The 12,204-nt window shown below is 37.8% G+C and overlaps 2 protein-coding genes across 3 annotated transcripts in view; both read right to left on the reverse strand.

Moving 5' to 3' along the window:
- NAALAD2 (N-acetylated alpha-linked acidic dipeptidase 2) overlaps window positions 1-3,051 on the reverse strand; it is a gene marked incomplete at its 3' end in the record, with an annotated part of 34,183 nt that extends 31,132 nt beyond the window's left edge. Inside the window, exons 1-2 of the mRNA XM_080356797.1 lie at window positions 2,911-3,051; window positions 1,258-1,369 (exon numbers count right to left, since the gene is read on the reverse strand). Of these exons, the coding sequence (XP_080212923.1) occupies window positions 1,258-1,369; window positions 2,911-2,992 (194 nt within the window). The 5' untranslated portion in view covers window positions 2,993-3,051. The remainder of the gene's footprint in view (window positions 1-1,257; window positions 1,370-2,910) is intronic.
- A 5,810-nt stretch (window positions 3,052-8,861) lies between these two features.
- The window catches only part of LOC308052746 (glutamate carboxypeptidase 2-like), a gene marked incomplete at both ends in the record, with an annotated part of 29,680 nt that continues 26,337 nt past the window's right edge, over window positions 8,862-12,204 (reverse strand). The window contains 3 exons of one of the 2 annotated variants that reach the window (XM_080363353.1): window positions 8,862-9,051; window positions 10,098-10,190; window positions 11,897-11,978. In XM_080363353.1, coding sequence (XP_080219479.1) covers window positions 8,862-9,051; window positions 10,098-10,190; window positions 11,897-11,978 — 365 coding nt within the window. The remainder of the gene's footprint in view (window positions 9,052-10,097; window positions 10,191-11,896; window positions 11,979-12,204) is intronic. The other variant, XM_080363354.1, reaches the window with a different exon arrangement.

Below are 12,204 nucleotides of genomic sequence, written 5' to 3' on the forward strand. Positions count from 1 at the left end.
CATCATCAAAGCAAGCAGACAAACTAGACACCATTAATACCCTATGGACAAGGAACTTTAGCATGATTGCAGAGCTATTTCATGCTGTCATCAATCTCTGTGTTGCCTGGACTCTCACTCAAAAATAATCTTCAGGAACTTTCCAATCTACTGAGAGAACAAACACAGAATAGGATAAGGCCTATAGACTTAAAAAAGCAAATTGATGTTAGAAATGAAACTATTTGGTTTTAGAATAAATGTACAGAAAGTCTGTCAGGAATCCTTTGATGTTTATGATGCAGCTGCTGACTTAAATGCTAAATATTACCATGTTACTAACCAGTGGTTGTATTTGTTAACTTTTTGTCTGAACTTGTTTGTTCTTCTGTAGGAGATATGTATCTTCAATGCACCAGAATTAGTTGTTGGTTTTTGTTTGTTTGTTTGTTTTTTCATTTCCAGTGAAATGCACAGCAAACGAGAAACTTTTATATATCCCTAGCATTTTAGATGTTTTGAAAGGACTGCATGGATACACTAGGATGCAAAAAGTATTTTTAATAACAAATACATCACGCAAGACTAAAACAACCATACACATGCTGCGCTTGTACAGGGCCCTTCACCTTCTGAAATAGAAGACAGGGTATAATGGGATTTCAGGTACCCAATGAATGGGACATTATCCATTCTGGCCACACTACAGGAATTACCAGTTGTAACTATATGTGCAATTCAGCGTCATGCAAACTTTGTAACATTTTGAATATATTCATTTTCTATTTAGACTAATTGAGTTATTAGCCACTCAAATTGAAAGTTTAAGCAGACACTGGACAGATTATCAATCAAATGTAATAAATAGCAAGCAGTGTATCCCAAATACAGTAAAATCATCCCAGTCTGAGACAAAGCAAAGTTATCTAATTTTAGAGCTTCAGACATCTTAGAGGAAAAAAAAGACACTTCTGCATGAAATGAAGATTATGGAAAACCATAACAAAAAAGCATGATAAATACTGGCAATAATGCAGCTTAGGGGAAGTACTGTTACCAGTACAAGCACTCCAAAAAGGTGACTTCAGAAACAGGGAGGGGTGGACAGAAGGGCTGTGAGTTTCTCCCTTCCTCCCCCAGACATTCTGCACAATCCAAACACTTCTAAAGCACCTTAACAGCTCTGCTTTCAGAGGCTGTTCCTTGGAGCTGATGTTATCACCTTCTGGCTTTTGTGTCTGTTAAAATTATTCAAAAATCAAGACGCACAGGGCTTACCGAAGGAATTGCTTGATGTTTTCTGCTTTCATTTCAGCCACAAGTTTCTGTCTCACATTTTGATAGACATCTGAAAACTCAGGGTTTTTTTCATTCGGTTTTGTAAACCATCCTGAAATACAATTGAAAAGCTTGCTACTTAGCAAGAACCTGAGTCCTCATATATTTGAGCCCACCTGCAATCCAGAGTACTGAACAGTCTAATTAAAACCATGAGGATGAACTGAGCTTAGAGCACCCTCTGTCAGTGTTTTCTGGCTTAGACACAGAAGTGAAACAGAAAAGTAAAATACACTTGGTTGACTGAACTGCAAAAAAGGTGACATAATTAAAAGAGTACACGCTAAATTTCTGGTCTCCTTTTTAAGGCAGATTCATCTCTCATTAATTTCAAACTATAGTTTAAATTCTCAATTAAGTGTTTGCAGTGGGAAGACTGAACTTCTGATACACATTATGAAATTACCTTATTTAATTTATAGATATATTTAGAATTATGTACATAAGCATATTTAAAGTGACAGTCTATGACTCAGCAGTCACCTTGTCAGCATTATAATAGTTACAGATTTGGGAAAAGGTGGGGATAGTCTATTTAATAATTAAAAGAATAAAGTTAACTGTGACCCTAGTCAGTTTTAAAAAGTTAAAGATTTTTCAGCTGACATAAATCTGAAAGTAGTGAGTATATCAACTATATGAATTTGTCTTTAAAAATAAAAATACAAATACTTTTATTATTATAGCTAGAAAATCCCAAACTGGGAAAATTGTGATAATAAAGCAAAGTATATGTGTTGTCACACACATGATACACATGACGTGTTAGACTTAAATGCAATTGTAGTAACTGTCTGAACACAACAGTGATACTGGATCAGATCAAAGGTCCATCTTTCTCAGTGCTCTGTTTGGGAGCATGGCCAAAAGATGTTCAGGGAAATGAATAAGAAGAGCGCACACACCAGAAACTTGCTGCTCAGGGATCACCTAAATCAAATTAATGTTTTTTTTTTTATATTTAATAGCCTTCATGGATTTTTCTTTCATGCTTTAGCTTTAGGTGTGTGCTACAACACAAATTTAAAAAGGACAGATGCAGATGTGCAATTTTAGGCTTAAAATCAGATGCTGCAAGTGATTGCTGAAAATAACCTAATGTTCTAGTGGAGTTCATTGTACATGATGGAAAATTCAGCAACTCCATGTTTGGCTGTCAGTCAAAACTCCTCCTCCTCTTCCCTTTAATTTTTAAAATAGCAACTGAAAAGAGCTTTTAAATAGATCTGCAGTAAAAAATCAGGAAATACTACCAAAAGTAATAATCCTGAAGGTTTTTCAATCACAGTAGTCTCAAACTCTTAATCTCTGCTCTTTGAAAGTCTGACTGCCTGTTATGGGAAGCTGTCCGTTCACCAGGGCTCCATTTGGGCTGAAGAACACAGCCATTACATTCCTCTCTCTCCCTAAAGACAAAAAAAAAAAACGGCTGGAGAGAACAACCTCTTAGAAAAACAGTGGGATGAGTATTTTATAACACACTTAAAAAGCAATAGAAGCTCCCTGATGGGGTGTCAGTCACATCAGGGCTTGCACATCAGTATTTGCAGAGGGTGAAGGCCATGGGCTGAGCCCCGGGGTCTCTGTACTCACCTGCAAGAAAGCCCAGCAAGAAGCAGCCCAGCAGCCCGGGGCAGCCCAGCCACACGCAGAGGGTGGACTTGCTCCTGGCCATACCGGTGGCCGGTGGCTTTATAGGCTGAGAGGAGAGCAGGCAAGCAGCTGCCTTCGTCCTCCTCCTCTTTCTCCTCCTCGTCCTCCTCCCACCCTCAGCCTCAGGGCTGTCCCTGGTTTCTATGATTCTCAGCTCTCCTCCTGCCCAACCAGCCTTAATCCCTGGATGATCACAATATGACTTTCTGAGTGCAAGAAAACACTTGCATTTCTTAGTCTCATCCCACAAGACAGCCTTTGTGCAGCTGTATGTATCTCCGTGACAAATATGCATCTAGACTGTCCACTAAGCAATGCATAAATACTATTTTAAAGGCTATTTTCTACTAATTATCACAATTTTCTGGTTTTGAAAGTTCCTGTTTTAGGCTTAATCACAATCAGCATTTGTTCTACTAGAAGTAGCCAAGAAATGAAATGGAGGACAGGGAAACTTATTTTCTCCTTACCAAGGAAGCACTGAATTGCTCCCCTTTGTAATTCATGGTTACATTAATCCTTGGCAAGCGATGAATAGTTAGAGCAGCTCAGAATACAATTGAGATTAGCCAATGGGGACTTCTAGACGTCATTCAATTTGCAGCTGGGAAAATTTGCAAAATTATTTCCTATATTCTCTAGCTTTTTATGTTTTGGATTACAAGGTTATTAGTTATTAGTCTAATTCAGCCAAATCCATCAGTATCTCACGGTAAAGTACACAACTTCAATCCAGGGAATAGTGAAGATATTTTCATAGAATAACAGAATAATCATATTTTGCACAAATTTACCCTACGCCTACACATCACTCCCTGCTGGTGAGATCCTGCACAGCAATGCAGAAGCCAAGACTGATCTTTCTGGGACTGAGGACCCGCCCATCTGAGACCAGTTATTTGGCTGAAGACAGGAAAGCTTTGCCTGGGAGCCTGGACATGCTCTGAGTTCTTATCACTCACTCCCAAAAGAGTCCAAAGGAGATTCATGTTGTTAAAGAAATGGCAGTGTTCCAAGTATCAAAACTTTCTTAAATAGACTAGATTGAGCTGAAAATACTCAGAAACAGCTGAAAAGATTGGTTAATATCCTAATTACTTCACTAAGGCATTTCAGACATTAAAAAAGAATGACATAACATGGGTATTCTGCACCAGTTACAGCCACTGTCTTAATGATACATCTGGATGTCTTTGTTCAAATGATAAGCACGTCCAGTTTTGTCATTTTTTTCCTGTCACTTCCCAACTGCTTATAAGCCATCCCAAATTCTGAACAGCAAGGACTTTTCACATTAACATCTTGCTTGACATATACAAACCAGATGGAATTCCACCTACAGAACTTATAAAGAATGAGCATATTGTTGTATTATTAGCATTTATATAGCACCACCGGTGTAGGACTGGCACATAATAGGCAGTAAAGTGACAAGGGCTTTTGGAGATTACTGTCTAAATTAGACCTCACATGATGAAAACAGCGGTGGAGGAAGAAGGTAAGAATAGCAACGGTGAGAAAGTATTAAATGTATTTCTTTCAATGCCTACATGTTTTAAAGAGATAAGGGCATTGGCGGTGCTGAGGTTGAACAATAGCAGGAACCAAGCAGCTTCTACCATTTAAAATACATTCCTAGTACTATTAGTTATGAGTTGTGGCATGTTCTCGCATTCCATGGATTGGCTACTGGTGGAGTATATTATATTCCGTAAGACTCATCTCTCTTTGAGGCACTTCCTGACCAAATCAAAACCACATAATTGGCCATCGTATTATTTTACATGGGCTTTTCCTGCTAGAACTAAGATATTATGAGTGCAAGATACTGTTGAGACTGCTTCTCTGATAATAGGTATTTATTCAATGCTGAAAATTCCAGCCTTAGTCTAAATTTACTCAAGATTGAGACTTGAGGCTGACAGGTGATAAAACCAGTCCTAAGTCATCGCAAAAAATATTCAATGCAAGCAACATGAAAGATTAATAGGAAAAGGGATTTCTTTCTTCAGACTGGGTGACAAAATTGCAAAAAAAAGGTCCAAACCAAACTCCTGAGTGCACAGTACTTCTTCAAACTAATACCACTTTTAAAATGAGCAAGAAACTGCTATTGCATAAGCCTCATATTGAGTTCAGGAGTGATGAGAATTGCTTTATGCAAAGAGTGAAAACAAGGGTGAAATTCAGGTGAAGCTCGCAGAACTTGCAGATATCTACATACATTCTCCTTAGTTAAAAAACAAAACAAAACAAAACACCCCTGGTAAACAAGAAAACCTCCAAACATGACAAGGATACACATGCCAAATGGAAAACTAGCATGTATTTGTGTATTGAATGCAAAATTATGGTAGGCAGCCAATTAGCAAAACCAGAAACACTGCAGAAAAAGACATAACACACAGAATGAATGCCAGGGCTTGTAAACTGTAGGTTGTAGCTGCTCAGCAACTGGGCCCCAATGGTTAATATCAGCGGCAAGAAAGATGCTACTGTTGTTCTGCTTGTCCTACTGTTTGACTAAAGGTTGAACTGATGGCTTGAGAGCTCCAAGGGCCCTGGTTTGTGGGAAAGGCAGCTCTTGCAGGAAAAATGGCAACAGGGGAATGCTCAACTGCAGTTTCAAATCAGTAGTTTCCTTCTGACCCTGCCAGTTGCAGAGTCCTCCAGAACTCTCCCACAGCCTCTGCAGTCTATCTGACTACCAGATTAAAAGGTCAGTAGATTTTGATGCTTTGAATTAGAATCTCTGCTATCTTGAACTTCAGGAGTCCATTATAAGATTCCAGCTAAAATAAAGTGTACGTTGCTGGCAGCTCACAAGTTCAGCTGGCAAAATTTGACCCTTTCTTCTACATGAGGAATATACCCAGTGAGGCAGAGAGAGTACAGGAGTACACATTGAACACAAACCAAATTATGTCTTTCAGTATATGCAAGAATTTTCTCAAGAAGACAGAGCCAGCCTCTTCAGTGGTGTGTGACAGGAGGATGGGAAACAACAGCCAAAAACTAAAACAACAAGAGGTTCTATCTGGATATAAGGAAAGGCTTTTCCATCATGAGGGCAGTGAAGAACTAGAATATGTTGCACAAAGAGGTTATGTGGTCTCCATCCTTAGACATTTTCAAGACCAGACTGGATAAAACTGTGAATAACCTGGTCTGACCCTGGAGCTCACCCTGTTTTGAGCAGGAGTGTGGACTAGAGATCCCCTGAGTTCTCTTCCAGTCCTGTGACAACTCTGCTACTGGCCATCTCTAGCTGAAAACGTCTGCGGTTACTCGAACAACTGGATGATTAGTTGTGTTCTTTTGGCTGAATATGAGTTCATTTTCTTCATGCAGTTAGAAACACTTATTTTTCATAGCCAGCATGGTCATTATTTGGACTTGATTTGAGAACAAGAGATAACATCCCAGAACAGAGTTAATGTTTTTAATTGGTCTGGCCTGAGAGCCAAGGATACTCTGAACACTCTGTCCACAGGTGTGAGGCATAGAGAAAGAGGGGCATGGATGGGGCAGAGCTTGACTGACATCCAGACTGATCAATAAGAGTATTTCATCCCATTAGTGTCATGCTTCAGATTTAAGGAGAGTTGGGATCTTCTGGTCTCTCTCTTGAGTGTGTTCTTTTTCACTCTTTTTGTCAGAGTCGGGGGAGTTTTATTCAGAGTGTTTAGTTTGGCCCTCTGCTGTTCTGCAGAAGCCTCTGGGCCTTTCTGCCTTTTTTCTCTCTTTGGGATCGGCTGTTTGAGACCAGATGTTGTTTCCTGGGACTAACTGCTTGGTGTGGATGGAGTTCATGAGGAATTGCCTTGAGTATCTTTCATTTTATATTCTATTTCTATTACACATATATGGCCAATTACTACAGAATAATATCAAAGCTTGAAAGCCAAAACAGCTTATCTGGCCAACAGCACTTGGCAGTGCTAAGAGTGAATTTCCACTCACTGTAGAAGTCTAGGAAAAAAAAAGACTTTTTTTAATGTCGCTTGAAGATCTGCATTGCTGAGGGGGAATTAGCACACAAACCTTATCTTGACTTATTATATAGGAAAGGATTTCACATTCAGGGCTTGTTATCTAATAGCTATGCCCCTGAGATACCCTGACAGTTCTAACAGAAACACAGATGCTTTAAAAGTAGTTATGCCTTTATCTGGGTTCTCATTGTCTGCCTCACCTTAGTAGACTGCTTCTTAGCATCCGCCTCCTTGCTTATATGGCTGTTTCAGATTTTTGAGCTCTAAGAATCAATGGACTGGAAATGTTTCTCAATGCAGCTACAAAGTTCACAAGAATATATTAACAGACAGTACTTTTAATAAGTATTACTTATTTATTTAAGCATTGTTCCCCACTTGTCTGGTAGGAACTAGATGTCCTCATTCTCAAGCACGTGCCAGTTGGTGCGATTTTGTTTATAAATGCCAATTGTGACCCTTGCTTCTTTGTATCCTCCTAGTAGATGAGTCATGTGAAATGACATTTCTCACTGCATACATAACTATTCTTTATTTTTTTGCTTTTTGTTTAAAATTCATAACCCTAGTGACACATATAGGAAATGGACAGTTGCATATGCACTCACGCATATATTTTGACATATGGCTTGGACAGCTGACTACAAATCATGTAACTTCAGTAATTAGCTACACAGCCTCTGCCCTTTGCTCTCCAGTAATGACACCGGTCACTTCTACCTGGAACAATCTTTGAAGAACTGAAGGCTGCAGTTAAGTAAAATAATGACTTAAGTACAGTAACCTTCCTAAAGGGCTTTAATGTGAAGAGTGGAAATATTTATGAATAAAGAGGTCTTACAAAAAGAAAAATATCTACCATGTCACTGAAATCTATCAGATCCTGGGACAGTCTTCTAAGACATGGTGGAGGCCTCAGCAGAAATGGCAGATCAATTTACACAAAATATTTGCTATGCAAGAAGTTATTAATCTTCTAGTGGCAGAGTATCACAAGAAGTGATCTGATCTTCTTAGTCTTCTCTGTCTGATCTCAGTTGTCCCACTGTAGTCTTTTGAGCAGTCTGTCATAAGATTAAGCTGAACACCAAAATCAGATGCTACAAAGATGGTAATAACTTTGTATCCTTTCAAACTGAGGACATGATGAATTTTCTTTGCTTCTAGTTGTCTTCATATTAAAAATACCTTGATAAAGTCAAGGCATGGCAGGGGTAGATTTTGGATGAAAGTAGTTGTATTGCTTTGCTTTACCTGGGTGACTACAGAGCTTCCCGCTTAATTTTATTTGCAAAAAACTGCAAGACTCAGCATGTGAAGCAGAAAATGTCACGGATGTGTACTCTGGGCCGGCTGCCCAAAACTTTTAATGATCATTATACATCCCTCACATGGTATGTGACAATTTTCTCATCTTGATACACGAAACTTTGTTTAAAACAAGAGCTGAAAGGGCTATCTTGGAGTTTAATTATGCGGTTCCAAGACAAATAATAAAAAGTCAGCAACAATATTAGGAACTGACAGGAATGTGAAACAACTTCTGGTTTCCTGATGCATTATTGAAGACTGCTATGATAATTAAACTGGCAAAATTCAAAGCTCTGAAAATAAATACAGTGGTTAGCGTTTCTTAAAAGATGAAGCTGAGAGAAAACATGAAAATTTTTCACTCTCAATTCTGAAGTTATCTAAAGCCTGAGCTCTCTGAATGTAGTTCACTGCCTTGTTAGCATTGCTAAATGCATTCCACTTGGGTATACTATTTGCAAAGAACAAGCTGTTTTGATGTTATGCTCTTTGTCATAATCCATCCAGTGTTTTTAAAAGCTCCATTTTTAAAGGCTTCTGCAAACTGTCATATGTAGTCTTCATTGATGATTATGTTGTTGATATTCATGCTACTTCTTTCAGTGTTTCTGCTGCTGCCTGTACAGTGAAGGCTGCAATGGAAATCTGCCTCTTAACTTCCTCCCAGGCTTCATGTTGATCAGCTTTGTTTTTAATGTCGAACATGGCATCATAGATCCCTGGGAATGATTCTCCTGCATACTTGTTATGGCTGCTTGGAGCAAAGATAACATGCCTGTAGGGAAGTTGAGGGAAAAAAAATAACAATATTCTGCATGAGGAAAATAAAACATACTATTTTCTGAATAAAACTAAACTCTTTCTTTGTCTTCTGTTAAATTCTTGACACTGAAGATGTAAAGAAATAGGATTATTGCAGTAACAATACCTATCATCTACGAAGCAAAAAAATAAGCTACATTATTCCATGTAAATTCTAGAACTTCATACTTAAGAAGACTTCGGATGAAGTTGACTGAAGTATTTTCATTTCCCTCATTTTAGATTAAATGGAAATATAAAAAAAAAAGCCAGTTGCTTTTCTCACAGATATATACTATCTCCAACAGATACAGGCATGCTTTGAGGTAGGAAATTTGATGCTTTAACAAAGACTGTTATCAACAGAATTTTAATAAGTCATGAGAGGTACAAGGATTGTAGAACTTAAGTTCTCTTTCTGCAGTTACTTTTTATTGGAACTTTTCAGCAAAAAGATTACTGTTCTGAATTATGCAGACTGGCAGAAGGACTAAAAAGCTAGACTTGGCTCTTCTGCCTCTCAAACAGCATTTACTTCTTGAACTGGATGAGAGAACTACTGAATTCACTGTTGTTGAAGCGCTACTTCCTAGACTGTATTTGCTGGCATGACTATTTTTCTATAATTGATCAAACTGTAGATACTTCAATTATAGCCTATTTCACTTTCAAATAGTAACAGCTTTCTAAAGATCCTTTATGACTGAAATTACTTGAACTGAGTCCAGAGTCAAACTTTTAGATCTGTTTCAAAGCCCACGGAAGTCAATGGAAATGGGCAGACTGATCTGAATAGGCTTTCAACAAGACTCTTCCTCATTCTCTATAGTGTATCCCACTGAAGTTATGTCGAAGTTATGATCTCTAATTTTGTTTTGCCTTTTCAAGCTTATTTTTCCTGTTTAATTTGCTTTTACCACATTGAATAAAATCATTGCAATTCCATTTAGAGACCTGTAAATCTTAAAAGGATTCTCATAAGGTACTATAGGCAGAGAGTGAAAAATAAGCCTTTCTTACCTATAGAACGGCCTGCCAGGTAATCCAAGAGGATCAATGAAAGCCCTTTCTAGAAACATGAGCTGATCATTTAGTGATCTAACAGCAAGGAGGCTAAAAACAAAACAAAACCCAAGAATATGTTAGCTACAAAGCGTTTGGCCCACTCTCATTCTACGCCCCAATGTACACAGCTCTGGACTTATGAAGAACAGTAGATCAAAGATGTTGAATTTAAAGTGTAGCCCACAAAAGACAGGTCATATCAGCTAACCTGCACAACAGGATTATGCCGATATGTACCATGAGATAGTTTGGTTCATAACTTTAAAGTCTCTTAAAGCAGCTTTTAAAGGCCAAGGAATAGTGTCAAAGACAGAGACTTCCAGGTATTTTCTCACATGTTGCATCTTATTCCTTTATCTCCTTTTCAGTAAGATGCTTAGGCAGACCATTCTCTTGTACAACAGTTTTCTAGAGACCCTATTTTCTACAAAGCCAGCCAGCCACAAATTACTTCAATAAAATCACATTTATTTGTATGTAAAACCATAACATCTGAGAAACAGGAACCTTGTGATGTTAGAATCATCTTCTGAGTCATCCAAGAATTGTGCTTTTCTGATGGCAGATTGTAAATGTCCTAGAGCAGAGACCATCTGTGCCTTTGTGCTTTGAAAAGCTCTGAGCCTACTACTGATGTTTAACAAATAAAAGAACTGTGAAGAAGATTATACTCAATATATGTTGGTTTGGTAGTTTACATCCAAAGAAACCATGGTAGAGCTTCAAAGGCATTCACCAATAAAGAGTGGTAAAATTTATATCACAGTAAGCCTGTAGTACCTACTACTGTCAATGAAATTGCTTCAAGTTTACATTGGTGTAAATGGAAACTGAAACTGGTTGGTTGAATTAAAGATTAGATTTACACCATCTATCAACTAAACCATTTTGAAAATGTCACGTACATGTCATATGTCATAAATGTCATATTTTACACAAGAAATTATTGTTAACTCCTTTATCTTGAGAGTCGCTGCCATTAAAAAGATGGCTTTTATTCTCACTTAGGCTTCCATAAGGGTAAGCATATGGCTGATCTAGATTTGTCCCAAGAAATGTAACATACACATATGTATATACAAAAGGAAGTTTTGTTTGTCATTCTGGGCACAGCCTACAAAGAATAAATTAAGAATTAAGTCAAGTGCAAACTAGGCCTTTTGGCATAGGTGGTGCACAGAATTTTTTGAAAGCTCATCAAAAAGTTTGCCATGACTACAATCATAGCATAGTTCGATTTGGTTTGGTTTGGTTTTTTTTTTCCATTAAGTGATCCCAGTATCATGACAACTAGAGTACTGGCAGACAAAGACCACAAATCAACATTTGTTCTTTAATGATAATCCAGTGACAAAATCTTCAGACATGTCTCTACTCAGAGAGAGTTACACAACTGAGCTGGCTCTGCTTATGCTAACCAGCATTCTAGTCACATCCATGTATCATCCTGGCACTGCTTGTCAACTAAAATCTGTCAAGAGTTGACAATAATTAGCTTGGACATTTTTTGAAGCTAACATGGCTCTGCAGTGTCTCTTATGTCCACTAATTCAAAATTTCTATACTTTTGTTTCCTAGAGTAACCAGATCCTTAAAGACAAGAGTCCATCAGGACTTATAATGAAACAAATGACTGACAGTAATTTGTCACCAAGGTTATTTAGGGGACTAAATGCAAATGAAAACTATGCCTTCTGGGCACAGAGGTCTACAGGGAGTATTTGACTGGAAAAAACCAAAAGAATTAAACTTACTTATTGATATCAATTTGTTGCAGTCTCTCATGAAAACTAGCAGCAAGTTCTGTAAAATTCTTCACAGCTGAGAAGAGAGCATCTGGAGAGAGCAGGAAGGAAGCATTTAACTTCAAATTCTAAAGGAATCACTTAACAAATGAAATTCTTCAAATTAAAGCTTTATCTTTCACTGTGATCATGATGTATCAATTCTGACTGAATGAAAATCAGATGACCTCATACTTCTACATTAAAAATGATGTAATTCTATGTGAAAACTTTCCTTGGAGACAACAGAAATCAGTATTTTTGTGAATATTATTATT

This window comes from Nesoenas mayeri (assembly GCF_963082525.1).
Source record: "Nesoenas mayeri genome assembly, chromosome: 1".
In the NCBI taxonomy this organism is placed as follows: domain Eukaryota; kingdom Metazoa; phylum Chordata; class Aves; order Columbiformes; family Columbidae; genus Nesoenas; species Nesoenas mayeri.